The 17,115-nt window shown below is 40.3% G+C and overlaps 1 protein-coding gene across 2 annotated transcripts in view; it reads left to right on the top strand.

Annotated features, from left to right (window-relative positions):
- The window catches only part of FBRSL1 (fibrosin like 1), a 743,463-nt gene that overhangs the window by 521,337 nt on the left and 205,011 nt on the right, over nucleotides 1-17,115 (top strand). For both annotated transcript variants that reach the window (XM_084649612.1, XM_084649611.1), the window contains exon 5: nucleotides 2,617-2,646. In XM_084649612.1, coding sequence (XP_084505738.1) covers nucleotides 2,617-2,646 — 30 coding nt within the window. The remainder of the gene's footprint in view (nucleotides 1-2,616; nucleotides 2,647-17,115) is intronic.

Here is a 17,115-nt window from a genome sequence, read left to right as displayed (position 1 = left end):
GCATGCCGTGGAAACTGCAGCAGACTATATATAAAGACTGTATATAAAGTCTGCTGCAGTTTCCACGGCATGCATCCGATGAAGTGAGCTGTAGCTCACGAAAGCTCATGCTCAAATAAATTGGTTAGTCTCTAAGGTGCCACAAGTCCTCCTTTTATATTTTAGAGAAAATCCAATTTGATTTAAAAATGCTCAGTGATAGAAAATCCACTATGACCATTGGTAAATTGTTTCAGTGGTTAATTACTCTCACTGTTGAAAATGTACAACTTATTTCCAGTCTAAATTTGTCTAGCTTTAACTTCCAGTCCAAGTTGTAACTTTTTCTGCTAAATTGAAGAGCCCATTATTAAATATTTGCTACTTTATACAAGTGCACTCCTTTTATAAGAATTACATTTGTCGTGGATGATTTGATTCTTATAAGCAGTTGATTCTTTCAAGCGGCTTATTTTAGTTAGTTTAGGAATGATTTTGTTCCAGTGGTTTTGATAACTATACGTGGTTGATTCTAATATCAGTGATTCTTATAAATGGAGTGCACAGTGTAACACATGGAACAAATGTATTTAGCTCTTTGCAGTTAACTGAATGACTGAACCTTAAGGGCACCTGAAAGTTTAACAAAGTTTGTGTGTTGTGACTTTCCTTCTTTTCTTTCCTTTAAAAAGTGAAACGGAGCTCAGAAGTGAAAATAGAGTTGCCTAAACCTATGGTGGGCTGTGAGGGGAGACCCAAGTTGCCATGGGATCCTATTTAGCTCGGGAGCCCCATCTCCTATTGAATTGCTTACATTTTTATACTTTAAAATAGGCTCGCCGCTCTTCTACATTTGCGCAGAAGGTTCAGGTGCTGAAGCATTCAGCTGGCTAAGGCTGTTCTACCTGTAGCAGCACATCACCTCTAGAAAGAAAAGGAGTCCTTGTGGCACCTTAGAGACTACCCAGTTACCTATAGGGTGTTCCCAGGTTAACCTAACCACTGCCCGTTGCTGCTGACAGATGGATAAGTCTCGCTGCAGCAGCGTCATTAAAGAGAGATCAAATCAGTAGCAACCAAGATTACCAACGTCTTCGCTTTGAATTCTTGTTTCTTCAGAACTGTGAGAGACACGAGTGCTCGGATGCGCATGCTGATGTCAAACTGTGGCATTTGTCAGTGAAAGGAGGCTGAAAATCAGAAGAGGCTGTTACAGTTTGAAGAAGGGGCGGGTCATGCCACTTTTTAAAGACTTTTGAAACATCTGAAAAGTGTTTGTTGAAATAACAGCCAAAAAATTATTGACCACCCCGCCCCCCCCATCCATGATCCACATACATTTTTAGGTGGGAATATTATTACTGCAAAAAGTTAGGTGAGAATAAGCTTTAGATTGGAAACCTGTGGCAATCTTAACTATAGAATCATGACCGACGAATGCCAGGTTTATTGTGTGCTTTGTACGTATCAAAGAATACAGAGTCGTAGGGTCCTTGGGGATGGTCACTTCATATGCCAAAAGAAAGGAGAGATTGTGTAATTTCTAAGGCAAACCACAGAAAGGCAAGGGTGTCACAGCATAACTGCATTATGTTTCACAACATTCCAATTAAGCTAACTTATTATACAGTAAGGAACAATCCTCCTTCTCTCGAGATTAGAAGATGGGGACTAGATGACCTAAGAAAAGGTTTCCTTTTCTTACTTCGGTAATACAGATGTGCAGATTTCTCACGTCCAGTTTCCATACTTGTGGTGCATGGTCTCAGCTTGTTGAGCCCCAATAAAGCAGTTCACAACATGGATTCCCATCCTAACCTCTGTTTGCAAATGTGCGCTGCAGTATCCACGCACGGTGAACTAAAATTCCAGTGGAATCCAGAAGCCCCACAACAACTAGACGTTTCCACTCTGTGTGGATTTATTTCTATCTTGCAAATGTAAATCTTTCTGACCTGTGGCCAATGAAATCCATACACCCCTAAAGATTCAGAGTTCTAGTTATCTTGCCATCGCTTGTGCAATGAAAATGAAATATTCCCTTTTCAGAAACAATAAAAGAGTTTGCTCTGAAACTCTTTAAATAAACACTTTTCGACTTGGGTTTGCAATCTGATTTTAAGCTAAACTATTCAAAATAATTTATTTTAAATATTTTCAGTTACCATTATGGGTACCACTAAACTGATTTAGAAACTGTTGCCACCTTCACAGTTTCCTCATTAAATGACAAAGTGCTTATCAAGCTAGGGGCATCCACAGCTGTGTCTATACATTTTCAGAGTTTTGGATGAAAAGAGGCCAAGATTTGTATTGAAATATCCATGTGACATCCAGTGGTTGTTGCAACACATAGCTGATTGTCTCATTTGATTAAAGCCGACTTTGTGTGTGAACATCTAATTCAACTACTAGCACATTGTATTTTTATTAAAAAAAAAAGAGAGAAATCTGCTGCTAGTTTGCATATTTTATTTATTTTGGCAATGTAAAATGTATACAATGAAAGTGTACACTCTGTTCATTGAAATATCTATTAATCAGCCACCTGAAAGATTGTAGATGATGATGCAGGAGTTTCATTTATATACAGATATTTCATGAAGCCTTTTCTCTCTCTCTTTCTCTAATCTGCAGTGTGACAGCGAGAGTGATATTGACGATAAGGTAAGACTGAATTCCCTTTTTCCATATGCTTCACCAGCTTGAAAATTCCCCTATGAGAAAAATAAAAATGAATCTAACAGTAACATAATATTTTCTTTTAGCCTTCATGTCAAATTTAGAAATATCAGTAACTTGTATCCGCTTCACAAGATGATAGTCTCAGCCTTTGCCCTAAGCTTAGACATGCAGCCAAGCTTTCTGTTGCTAACACAATACCCCTTCTTGATTAATGTGCCAGGGTTTGGTAGGATGCAAGTCACTGTGTTGGCACTATCTTTTTGTTTTGGAGAAAGACTTCCCTGATAACTCCTCAAGAGCCAATATTTTATTTATAATAACCTTTGAACATGTCAGTTTTATAATGGGTTTAGAAGATGGACAACTGGTACTGCACTGTCTATGAGGATAGGTAACTGTCAGGGAGTATTTTGTCATGTTGCATGCATTTTTATCACGCAGCAGTGATTTTTTCTGACCTTTTTGTTTGATATGGATGTTAGACAGTGGGAGGTTATAGCAATATGTTTTGGTATATGTATAGGGACTTCTTGTTTCATACCATTGACCTCCATTCTTGTGCTTGAGCATCACCTTTGCAGTGAAAACAGACAACCCCTAGTGGAAGCAGCAGCTGCTACATGCTTTTGAACATCAAGCATTTTTAAGTCTTCAGCGTCCCCATAGCCATCCGTTTTAGCAGATATTAGTCTCAGGTTAAATCTTCGTCAAACCTTTGTTTTTCCAGTCCCTTATATCCATGCATGAGAACCAACAACATGCACAGATTCCACTGGATCAGCGTTACAAATGTAAAGGCTGAGTTCTGAAATTCCTTATCCTGTTTGGCAGCACAATTGCCTGTAACCATAGGAAGAAGTGAATTCAAGATGCTGCATTGAAAGCTAATGCTAACTAAGTTTTATGAGGGTGGGTTGGTTGTTTTTTGGCATGGGTTTAAAACCAGGAAAATGTATGCTGTCCTTCATTTTTTCATTGTCTTCTTTTAAAAGTCCACTCAAATATCTAATTTTCCCTGAATGAGACAACAGATACATTTTGGCAAAAAGTCTTAAACAAAGAGGAATGTTTTAATCATGGCTCTTGAATGAAAAAAACAGTGGACATTTTTAGTAGACATTTTGTTTTTGCAGCATATATTTCTATGGCTGTCTGCCGCAAAAGGATAAATAATAACAGAGGGTGATTTTTGGCAGAGAAACAGGTTGAATTTACTCCCCCAAAGCTTGGGTACCATAGGGTTAAAACATTTCTTACACTGCGCAATCAGAGAAAGTAAAAGCAATCATTTAGAAAACAGTTTAAAAGATCTGCCAGTCAAACCTCAGATGAAGTTGTAAGTGACATGTAGTTTTATTATACAGCTATGCTATTAATGATTATCTAAATTACACTGGTAGACCCAGCTAGCAGCATTACATCTGAGACTGACGTTTGTTAGATTAGGTTTGACTTCACCTTGTAGTGAAGAAATTGAAATCTGAACAACATTGATTAGCTTTCAGAATGTGGGATCTGAGGTTACCTTTAGAGGAAGCGGCATTGTGTTTGGCTGGTAACTTACTGTCCTCTACAGCAAATGAAAGACCATTCTAGCATTCCATACCATTATTATAGCATTTCATATATATCTGTAATTGGACCATCCAGTCTCATACATGTTCCAACTACCCCCTCCTTTTAGTAAATCCTGCCTAATCAAAGTACTTTCTGTACCAAAAAGGGAGAGAGAGCAATTGTCTTTTTTTATATCTCTTCTCTGATCTGTAAAGACATGAGGCAAGACCTCAGTTTCATTAAGTAGGTCTCTGGCGTTAAGTAAGGTTGCCTTTTGTGTCCGCAAAGACATGTGCATGCAGCACCAAACTATAAGCACCATTATGGCTGAAGCGGAGGGATTTCAGTCTTTCCAATGGGCCTGATAGTGCAAATGCCCTTCATGTGGAATTCCGACTAAATTCATGGAGCACTTGGAGAATCAGGCTCTGTTTACATTTGATATTATACATAAGGGGACAACTGTTGGTTATAGATCTTAATCCTGCCCTGGCTGATACAAGAAGGAGCTATCAAAACGCTGGCCTGAGTGGCCTCAACAAAGAATTCTTTATGGTAGCCTGAGAGATTGCACTGGGGAGTATTTCTACTCCTCAGAACATTAGCAAAGTGTGCCCTCTAATAACATTTCCTGCCCTTTGCAGCCAGTTGTAGGGCTAGACATATGCTCTAGCCCACACACCACACTCTCTAAGGGATAAGATGTATGGACCCTGCACCTTTCTTAGCATTTTGAAGTGCTACAGAGAGATCCTATCTTGCTGCTTGCTCAGCAAGAAGCTCTCTGTGCCATCTTTATAGATAATAATACACACATACCCTTTGAGCACTAATTAAATGCAGGGCAGCATTTATTAATAAAATACTTTGCACTTACATAGCATTTTTCATTTGTAGATCTCACATCACTTCACTAAGGTGGGTTAGCAGCAGCCGCAATCCCATTTTATGGGTGGGGAAATGGGAGAGGGGAGAAATTGTCCACAATTACACAGAGTCAGTGGCATCAGCTGGGAATAAAACTCAAGTCTTCCGACTCCCAGTTCCATATCCTATCCACTGCCTGCTACTTATCCCTTATTTATTTAGCCCATAGATATAGAGGTTGTTAGAGCTCCCAACATTTTAAAAATGCATACGTTAGAGCAACATTTGTAATTTTTCTTCCCTGTACTAGTAGCTATAAGCAGACCCTTCGTAGTTTTTACTTTTATGCAGTCACATCCAGTACTCTAGAGGGCAGTGGCATAGGGTAATCAAGTTTGAGCACAGTTAATTATAAAGAAGATGAACCAGAACTGAAGAGTGATATTTATAGTTGCATAAGGTGCAGTCTGATGGCAGATTGTGACAGTGCTTCCAAATGATGACTCTGCTGTTTTTAAAAGCACAGAGATTTCAGGTAGGTATACTAATGAAGCCAGGAATTAATGCACCCCTTCCACTTTCTGAGGGAGAGTGCTGCGAATTTCCACCAACTGTTGCCTCAAGTTTCTTTTTCACCACAGAACTCTCCAGGGAAGCGAACGGGGAAATACTTTCTCTCACCCACTTTCCATGATTTCTAAGAACTGTTTTTTTGTTTTTTTTTTAAATGAAACAATAAATTGAGCTTTTCTACCACTGAGACAAACTAAGAGCTCTGCAAACCATGCATTCCCAATGTCGGTAACATGAATCCCATTACTTCTGCCTTATGTTCATTGAAGGGCATGGATTTGGACGCTGCCGTTAGAAGAATTACAGGGTAGTTTTTTGGTAGCTGTGGAGAGTATGTCACCTTTTTTTTTTTGGTGATGAGGAAAGAGGAGGGGAGTTCATCTGGTAACGGTATTACAACTATGTTCCAAAATATGCAGTAGCTGCTATGTGAGGCTCATGGTCCATAAACATTGTTACAGAAAATATATACTCCTTTAATAGCAACAACAGCATTAACAGATAGCAATTACCCTTCATTTTCAGGAACAATAAAGTCTCCATTAATTCAAGATTTATGTAGTTATAGCATTTAACACAGGAATAACACCACAGAGAATTGGTTTATACACATGTAATGAGAGAGCTTATGGCATACTTTAGTGAACATTAACATAATAGAGTAATATAAACCATCAACAGTTCCACTTATTGTCTCTTACCTGCTTTAGCAACACTATGAAAAGTGGCTAGCAGCTTGGTAATGTGCTCTGTTAAATGGCGTTCTGCAGAAAGCCAAAAGTCAAGTTGCATAAAACAAGGGAATGAGTAAGCTCTGCTCATTACACCAAAATGTTGTTCTGATTTTTTTTTTTAATAACAGTGCTCCCGACCATGGGTTTTTTTGTTTTTTGTTTTTTTTTTAAAAGCCTCTTTCTTTCTAAGTAATTCAGCGTTCATGTTCTTTCATTCTTGGGCTTCTGTCTGCTGTGTGTGAAATTATGGGTTGTCAGTTTAATTGTATGGACCCTGGGTATAAGCAAGCTCTCCAAATCAAGGGTTAGATATCAGGCATTTCTTCATTTAATGTGGTGCTAAATAAGTCATAGAAAAAATGACATTGTGTTTCCAAGTTAATTAAATGTTCGCTCTGTGTTTATGCTGCAGTTCAGTTTTGTGTTCTAGCTCTGGTAGGAGAGCGTCAAGTAAGTAATATCTGAGCTTGAAGTGAAAATTAAAAAGGGTATTGGTGGAGCTGCCAAAATAGTGTTTTCCCAGTTCTCTTTGCAAAAGCACAGTACATTTGCTTCAGGTTCCTTTGTAGCCCATTTGTTAGACCTTATTCGCGCACCATAATTTAGTTCTTCAAATTCAACTTCACCCTGCTACGGTTATTTACTGGGCACTGACAATGTGTTCAGCACCTTATAAATATATGGCGGCTTACAGTCCTTGCTCCAAATAGTTTACAGTGTCAGCACTGCCCAAAGTCTTCAGATGTACACAGTACATAGAGCGCTAGTACAAATGTGGGTGATGTAAGAGTCTTGCAAAGGTCATTTTTGAAATGCTTCTTGGAGCAAAAATATTCCCAACATATAATCACAGTCTTTTCAGATAAACCTTTCTGAATGTTTTTCCCCCCATTAATTTCCACTCTGTCATTGATATTCAGCATTTACCATCAGGAACACTGGATGGAGAACTCACTTTGTAGCTCATCGGTGCCCCTCCATAATCAGCTGAAAATTTTTAATAGCAGAAGGGATGGGCAATGTAAATACCCATCCAAATCTATGTCCGTTCCCAAACCAAACCTAACCCTCTGTTCAGTTCTCAGGTTGACCGACTGTCTCTTAAGCTTTCATCCTCCATGCAGGTCTTCCTTTGTCCAATACCTGATGCATCCTCAGTTCTTTGGCTTCCCATTAAAAGTATTCTGGGGCACAAATAGCCAGAAAGCTCCAGACTGCAAAGTGCATTTCACACAAGTCCAGGTGAGGCTGTCAGAACTACAGAACCCTATCTCACAAAAGCAGAAGTTACAGGTGCTGGAGACTTTCCCCTAGCTTCTTAATTACTTCGTCCAGAAATGAGTTCTAGGTGTGCTACATTCTGTTTACTAGAGCAGCTTAAAGACTAAGAATCACAAAGAGCTGAGTCATTGCAGTCTATTGTATCAGCCCTTGTACTCCGGAGCCTGGACTGGTACATGGGTCAGTGTTGAAGTCAAGAGGTTACATTTGCCTCTCTTTGCTTGAGAATGCACTTGTTACCACCCTCCCCAACCAAAATGCAGGATGAATGTACCTGTAGGCTGGTAGATTCTGCTTGTCAGATGCTGTTTCAACTGCTCCCTTGTGGTTTAGAAGATGAGTAAAAAGCTCTTGAAAGAATTGCAACAATCATGCACTCTACCAGGGATCATGAATTATTCTGTATATACTATAAAGAAAATGTAACTTAAAAAGTAAAGAACTTTAATGACATTTCATAATATCCTGACTCTCTTTACCAAACTCCATTTTTTGACGAGAAACAAGATGGCCTTCTGAACAAATAGATTATGTTGAGCTTCGTAATGCCTGAAAACTCAATTTGAAAGCTTCACTCTTTTTTCTGTGCTTTTAAAGAAGTTTGCTGTACTTTCTCTGTTCCATTGGGTTTCCTCTAATTTTGTGTGATATTTTTATTATTACCCATGCATCGCGACTCCGCAGTGTATTGACAGTTGCAAAAACACTTAAGAGGGAGAAATGGTTGAATGAAGTTTTTTATCAGTTCACTTCTGCTTAAGAATAAGATGATGGGTCCAAGCAGGATGCAGTGTAGATAAAAGTGGTGGTACACTCAGCATTTGAAGCTTTGCACTATTTATCGGTGCCCAATGCCAATTTACAGCCATTTGGCATCTGGAAGTTTAAAACCATATTGAGCCAATGTACTTAATATGTACTTTATGTACTCAGCTTTACTATACCCCATGATGTCCCATCCCAGCATTTGCATTGCATTGGCTTGAAGTTTGTCAAAAATCATAGAAAATATACACAAAAAACATGGTTCCCAAACCTCACAGACCTACTTAAGGGCTCTATTTCCCTGGCCTTTCTCACACCTGTGTCAAAATTAGTTGGAGATCTTTGCCTAAATCTTTGGCAGCAGCTGACTTAATTTGTGGTTTACTGCTCCTGACAGTTTATTGGGGAAGCAAAGCGCGCCTTCATCTCCAATAATAAACAGCCCACCCGCCGACACTTTGACAGACTTAATGGTTTTTTATACAAAAATGGACAGACTTAATGTTTCGACTGTAGCGATCATCTGTCCTGATCTCCTTAATGAAATTAGATTAAGTGCACCTGGGAAAATGCTGAGACGGCACATTGCTTTCATCACCTCCTTTAATTTAAAACCAATTTGCGGCGAAAATATTCTCTGAAGCCAAGGGATGCAGAGAGAAAAAAGGAGGGAGGGAGGAAGGGAAGGGGATTTTAAAATCTATCTGGATAGCTGCTGGCAGTTTTAATTCCTTTTCCTGCTGGCAGTGTGAAATATTAACAGCCTTAAGAACTGAGAGTTTAAAGACTCACTCGCTATCCCTTCTGTCTTTCATAGGGAGGAAAGAAACAAAATAAAATCTTTACAATCAAGATCACATCCAAGGACAAAGTCATTTGCATATTAAGGCTTTTAGATTGGGGTAACGGGGGAAGGAAGGCCTGATGGATTTACAAAGGTTTGCTCACCTTTCCTGCTCTTCAAACAGCTGGGATGAATTTCCCTAAAATGTATCATTTCCTCTGATTTTTTTTAACTATATGGAAATATTCTTTATTGATTGCTATATACCTTGGTAATGATTCAGTTGTCCAGGGGGGAGGGATAGCTCAGTGGTTTGAGCATTAGCGGGCTAAACCCAAGGTTGTGAGTTCAATCCTTGAGGGGGCCATTTAGGGATCTGGGGCAAAAATTGGGGATTTGTCCCGCTTTGAGCAGGGGGTTGGACTAGATGACCTCTTGAGGTCCCTTCCAACCCTGATATTCTATGATTGATTGTATGTAAACAGTATTTTGCTAATGTAGCTGTAAAACCAGATGCAATATGTACAATATAACATGGCAAAAGAGCTGAAAACTATTAGAAACATTCCTTGGGTTCATGCTGATGAGAGACAGAAACATGTATTTTTAATTAAAAAAAAGTACCAAAGACTAAGCAGAATCCCTTTTCCATGAAGGATTTTTCTTGTTTTCCCACTCTGTCTTCACTGATTGGAAATGCCCTAAAAATTTGCTGAAGGGCTTTCACAATTGAGCTACAGTTCGGCTTTAAAAATGCCTGGAATAGGTTGGACTCTTCCTGTATGAGGAAAAAGATCTATATGTGTTAAATGCTTATAGCTTTTGGCATTTCAATTACTCTGTAGTATTGTAGGGTCAACAGCACAGAGCTGCTTTATCCACTACCTGCCTCAGGTTTCCATCTTGTTGTATCAGTAGCATTCAGACTACGGGCAAGTAGTTTGCACAGATTTGGAATCTTTTCCAATTCACTTTTATTCAGCTTCGTTCTTCCAACAAGATTTTCATCAGCCTCGGTGTTCTGTCAGGATACCCACCACATTCTGTGCCTGTCCCGTATCTGACACAGCCAGTCCCCAAATCAAAGAGCAAAATCCCCTCCCCAAATATCTCAGTAGTTAAGGACACGAATGCAAAAAATGTGCATCTAGCACAGTCACTAAATCTTATATTTTCATTTGCCTGTCAGTAGTCAACACTGAGGCCTCAGTGTAAGGAACACTGGAAGGGAATTCCAAGAATATTAAATTTAACATTCAAAATAACAACATGACTGGGACTTGTTCATGCAAATCTTTATCTGTGCAAGTAGAGCCTGGTTTTCAAAAGTTCTGAACGTCCACAACTCTAGTCAAATTCCGCTGGAGCTGTGGATCCTCAGCATTTCTAAAAATCAGGCCAGTTGTCATTAGTCACTTGACTGGTCCTATAGACCTCAGTGGAACTATGTATGTGAGTAAGAGTTCTTGTCAGCAGGCCGCTTATTGTCAATGCATCATTCAGGTGATGTAAGTCTTAGTCTTAGACATGCGGCTCAACAAGAAAGATCAGCCCCAAATGTCCTTGTCCGTAAATACTCGTTCATGGGAAAAGTCTACATTTGCTTTAAGCATATTCATTTATTATTTAATGGAATCAACCTGATAAGTGTTTTTAAAGAGAATCAAGCAGGTGTATGTAGCTGGAATATTATAAATAGAAAAGCAATAGGCTGAAATTGAAAGGGTTCCCATTCATATATAAACTAAGTTGGTAATATCACTAGATCTGAGTTTAATTTATAGTGTCTGCAGCTCTCAAAACCTAAGCAGTCTCTTAGTTCTGGATATAAATATGCTTTCTGAACTATTTATTTATACTAATTGCTGAAACCTGCCCTGTGATATATGATATGCACCACTGTGTATCCTGAACAATCAGACTATGGTTAATAAGGGACCATGAGTCTCTTATTCCCCTAGCCTGAACTTTTTGTCTGTCCCTCATCCTCTCTCCAATCCCCACGGAGCCCAGGACAGGGAAAGGAAACAGAATTGCCTGTTCTTAGGATTGTAGTCGCTATTAATGAGGAAGGCTTATTAGAATGATCACTGAGCTTTCCCCCCTGCAAGGGCAGCTTATAGTCACGCAGTAGAGGACCCTCCTGCAGCCTTCTTTCAGTGCCTCCACTGGCACTGTCTTTTCCATAAAATGCTGGTTTCTTGTCCTCCTTTCCAGGGCCCCTCCCAGCTCTGCCTCTGTCCACCGATCCCTTTTTGTTCTAATGCATCACCCACACCTCTTCCACTCTGCCAGTGCTGCCAGCCTTTCTTCCTTTTGATCCACCTCTCCCACCACTGTCTTCTGGTGTTATTGCTAAGGCCAAAATTTTGCCGTGATTATTTTTAGTAAAAGTTATGGACAGGACACAGGCAATAAACAAAAATTCACAGAAGCCGTGACCTGTCTGTGACTTTTGCTGCTGCGGCTGCATGGTTTCCCCTGCCACCATGGTGGCTGGGAGCTGAGGGGTTCCTCCTCCACCCACGGCGGTTGGGAGCTGCAAGGTGACCCTATTTCCCAAAGAGAAAACGGGACACTACCAGCTGCTTGCACAGGCCACCTCCCCTTCCCCTCTCCCCCCCGAGACTGTTACCCATCGCTGGAACCCTGCAGGAGGCCTCCTGAGGAGGCTTTTGCCCGTCTCTGGAAATCCAACTCCAGTCCCTCGGCCCCTGAAGCTGAAGCAGAAAATGTCATGAAGGTCTCTGGAAGTCACGGATTCTGTGACCTCCATGACATAAGCGTAGCCTTAGTTACTACACACCACATAGCATGCCTTCCATGAAGGTATCTCCTCCTTCAAATCCCTTCTCAACACCCACTTCTGCCATGAGGTCTACAAGAGATCATAGCTAGGCTGATGTGCATTTGGGGATAGTTGATATTTATTTTAATTTACTCTGTTTTATGGGGCTCCTTTTCTTCCGGTGAGCTCTTCAGAGCAGGGATGATGTCCTGCTGTGTGTGTGGAGGTGACCTAGCATGTTTTAGGCACTACTGGAATACAAATAACGCACAATAATAATAATGTGTGCTTATATAACATTTTTCATCCAGAGCTCTCAAAGTGTGCTAAAAGATGAGTAAGCATTATTGTCCTCATTTTACAGGTGAAAAAGCTGAGGCTCAGAGAAAATAAGTGATTTGCCTATGGTCACACAGTGAGCATTGGCAGAGTTGGGACTAGAAGCCCAAATCGCCTGACTCAGTCCAAGGATGTGACCACTTCCTCTACCAGTATTATTATTACGCTCTTATTACAAACAGTCTTCCCCAAAACTAATCATTGGACGTTTGCCTTGTGTATATTTATTTTCTTTAATAATGACAGGCATTCCTTGAAAATTAATTAACTTTTAGCTAAAGTGGGATACATTTTGGATTTGTTTTGTTTAAAATTCATGTTTTTCATGTTACATTGAAAGTCTTGTTCTTGTTGGGACCTTGAAGCTTGTTCTCTTAAGTGCTTTAATGTGGCGAGAAGTATCAAGATATTGTTCTGATCGCTGTCTCCTTTGAACTCTAACAAACAGTGCATACGAGATCATTTGTGCAACTGCAAGAAATTAAAAGGTTGCTCCAGAAGGCGAGCTCTTTTGGTAGAAGTGGAAGCTTCTTGCCGCAAGTGTATGTATTTAGTCAAATTAATATTACTAGTTCTTCTCAGCCTTCTGAAGTCTCCACAATTCTTTGAAACTCTGGCTCTGTTTGTGCTTCATACATCATTTCCAACAGCCATCAACAGTTTAAGTCCTCAAAAATAATCTCCAGCTAGGACAGTAGGTGATGATGTACAGTGTAAAGCATCTGGAAGGGCAGTGTGCTTTAAATGGATGAGTAAAAACTTGTTTTCACCTATCCCCTTTGCCCTTCACCCCATCTAATATATATATATATATGAGAATGAGGAAGGAAGGGGGAAATACTCTGTAAGTATAGTAATACTAACAGCAATACTCGGTAGGTAAAGTAAGATATTTATTCTTCATAATGCATATCTTAAAATCACTGCACAAGCATTGATTCATCCTTTCAATATCCATGTAATTATAGGTATGTTTCCCATCTTACAGATGGGGAAATTAAGGTAAAAGTGTCTTGCTCCAGATGGCAAAAGCAATTAGAAGCAGAGAGAGGAGCTCCTGACACTCAATCTCCTGCTCCAATCCTTACACTATTGCTGCCTCTTGTACACTCTACATAACAAGTACATTTATTGCTATGTAAATGAGGAGGGGCTGAGATTTTATTTGTACTGTCAGTTCATTTTGGATGGATGGGCTTTGCTGTAATGCTACCCAAAATTAAATAATTCAGTGTAAATCTAAGGGATGATTATCTGGAACTCTAGTGTCCTGTGCTGGGAGATAGCCTTTCATTTTGGTCGTGCAATCAATCATTATGGGTTCTTTTAATATTTACTTGAATACCATACAGCATGAACCCTCCATTCTTGTTTAACATTAGCTTATACGCAGCTGAAATGCAATAAAGCATTACCCTGAGTTTCATGTACTCAAATCCAATTTCCCTTAAATAGCAACTTAGTACAGATATTTCTTTCCTATATGTCCTAGGATAATTGTACATAATTAGCACTACTCCAAGTGGAAAGAGTGAGCATCCTATAACAATAAGACAGGGGAAGTGTGCACAAGGCAGTTAATGACAGATTTCAGAGTAGCAGCCATGTTAGTCTGTATACACAAAAAGAAAAGGAGTACTTGTGGCACCTTAGAAACTAACAGATTTATTTGAGCATAAGCTTTCGTGAGCTACAGCTCACTTCATCGGATGCATTCAGTGGAAAATACAGTGGGGAGATTTATATACATAGAGAACATGAAACAATGGGTGTTACCATACACACTGTAACGAGAGTGATCACTTAAGGTGAGCTATTAACAGCGGGGGGGGAGGGAGGGGGAGGGACTTTTTGTAGTGATAATCAAGGTGGGCCATTTCCAGCAGTTGACAAGAACCTCTGAGGAACAGTGGGGGGTGGGGATGGGGGTGGGGGGAATAAACATGGGGAAATATTTTTACTTTATGTAATGACCCATCGACTCCCAGTCTCTATTCAAGCCTAAGTTAATTGTATCCAGTTTGCAAATTAATTCCAGTTCAGCAGTCTCTCACTGGAGTCTGTTTTTGAAGTTTTTTTGTTGAAGAATTGCAACTTTTAGGTCTGTAATCGAGTGACCAAAGAGATTGAAGTGTTCTCCAACTGGTTTTTGAATGTTATAATTCTTGACGTCTGATTTGTGTCCATTTATTCTTTTACGTAGCGACTGTCCAGTTTGACCAACGTACATGACAGAGGAGCATTGCTGGCACATGATGGCATATATCACATTGGTAGATGTGCAGGTGAACGAGCCTCTGATAATGTGGCTGATGTGATTAGGCCCTATGATGGTGTCCCCTGAATAGATATGTGGACACAGTTGGCAACAGGCTTTGTTGCAAGGATAGGTTCCGATGAAGTGAGCTGTAGCTCACGAAAGCTTATGCTCAAATAAATTTGTTAGTCTCTAAGGTGCCACAAGTACTCCTTTTCTTGTTCCTGGGTTAGTGGTTCTGTTGTGTAGTGTGTGGTTGCTGGTGAGTATTTGCTTCAGGTTGGGGGGCTGTCTGTAAGCAAGGACTGGCCTATCTCCCAAGATCTGTGAGAGTGATGGGTCGTCCTTCAGGATAGGTTCTAGATCCTTGATGATGCGTTGGAGAGGTTTTAGTTGGGGGCTGAAGGTGATGGCTAGTGGCGTTCTGTTATTTTCTTTGTTGGGCCTGTCCTGTAGTAGGTGACTTCTGGGTACTCTTCTGGCTCTGTCAGTCTGTTTCTTCACTTCAGCAGGTGGGTATTGTAGTTGTAAGAATGCTTGATAGAGATCTTGTAGGCGTTTGTCTCTGTCTGAGGGGTTGGAGCAAATGCGGTTGTATCGTAGAGCTTGGCCATAGACAATGGATCATGTGGTATGGTCTGAATGAAAGCTGGAGGCATGTAGGTAGGAATAGCGGTCAGTAGGTTTCCGGAATAGAGACTGGGAATGGATGGGTCATTACACAAAGTAAAACTATTTCCCCATGTTTATTCCCCCCACCCCCAGCCCCCACTGTTCCTCAGACGTTCTTGTCAACTGCTGGAAATGGACCACCTTGATTATCACTACAAAAGGTTCCCCCCCCCCCCCGCCTTCCTGCTGGTAATAGCTCACCTTAAGTGATCACTCTGGTTACAGTGTGTATGGTAACACCCATTGTTTCATGTTTTCTATGTATATAAATCTCCCCACTGTATTTTCTACGGAATGCATCTGATGAAGTGAGCTGTAGCTCACGAAAGTTTATGCTCAAATAAATTTGTTAGTCTCCAAGGTGCTACAAGTCCTCCTTTTCTTAAGGCAATTAATGATTGTATCCTAACCCCCAGCTTAAAAACTTTGGGTTTGTCGCTCGCTTTCCTGGATGATCTCTCTGAACTGGGTCTTCCCACTTCTCTCCTCAGCTGGTCACACCAAAAGTCCATCCTGAAAAACAGCTTTATACAATTCACCTTAGTTTTCACACTTAGCAACATTTTATTGAAGCAAAGGGCACTTTCCTTTCCTTGAGTTAGTGACAGTTTTCTCTGCTAAGCAATTACTAATGACTAAAGAGATATTTATGTAAACTGGAAAACTCTGGGTTTTTTTTCCCTCTGTTCCTCCTCTCTGGCCTTCCTGCACCCCTCCCTCCTAAAAGTTGAGTTTCAGGAGGCAAACCGGTGGCACTGCAAGCTTTCTCTCTGTAACAACGTTGTCACCAATAATAGAGAATCTCAACCTGTCAACATTGTATGAAATGGCGGGTGGAAGAGGAAACTGGGGGATGTGGGGGAGAGAAAAGGATGATGCCTATAGTGCTGTCTTTCCACACTGAGACATGTTCAAGGAGAGTAGACTGCCTGCTGGCTAGATGAATAGATAGTTCTTTATAGAGACTCTGTGAAGTCAATCAGACTTAAAACTGATCTGTATTAAAAGTTGGTTCATATTAAGAGCAGTGCTGCTGTAGCTACAACTGTATCTGCAAATAGTTGTCAAGGACCTGTGGATAGCGTGGTTTTAGCATAGTGTCACTGTCCAGTGTGGAAAGGGATATTTTTAAACCAGCTTGCTTGCCCAAAACCTTACCCTATTCATCCTCTTTGCAAATCTTTAGCATTATTATTAGTATTGTTGATTGTTTTTTCATTGCTGTCAACGTGCTTTGTGCTAGATGGGTGCACAAAGACAGAGAGAGTTTTTGCCTAGGTGATCTTACAATTTCTAAACACAGTTCTCACCTGTTTGGTTTCTGTACATAATCTGTGTTCCAACCATGATTAAAAATGGTTCCAAACACAGTTATAAACCCTAGTGTGGCAGTGGCTAGGCCTTAATTTCAAGTTTTTCCCCAAACACTGGTTTACGTTCAAAACAGTATTGTGTAGTGCAGATAATGACACAGTCTGGATTGGATTGGACAGGGTAGGACACAGGGCCAAACCCGGATGTCCTTACTTAGACTCTGATTTAGCAATCTGGATTTCCCTATTCAGCAAAGTACTTAAGCACATGCTTAAGTCCAACACATCTAAATTTAAGCATGTGCTTAAGTGCTATGCTGAATGAAAATGGATTTAAAAATACAGTTACATGCTTTGCTAAACTGGGGCCTTAGTTCTTACTCAGCTGAAACTTCACTGCATGCACAAATTTGTTTAGAGTAAAGTGCATAGCATGTCCAACGCTTCGGTGTGGTTAGCTTTCTTAAATTCCTCTATTCTGCAATCCTCTGTTATGGCTAGGGTGACCACCTTTTCAGAAA

Source organism: Lepidochelys olivacea (genome assembly GCF_965140295.1).
Source record: "Lepidochelys olivacea isolate rLepOli2 genome assembly, chromosome: 15".
In the NCBI taxonomy this organism is placed as follows: Eukaryota; Metazoa; Chordata; order Testudines; family Cheloniidae; genus Lepidochelys; species Lepidochelys olivacea.
The sequence above is the reverse complement of the archived record's forward strand: the minus strand, read 5'-3'. Positions and strand labels throughout refer to the sequence as shown.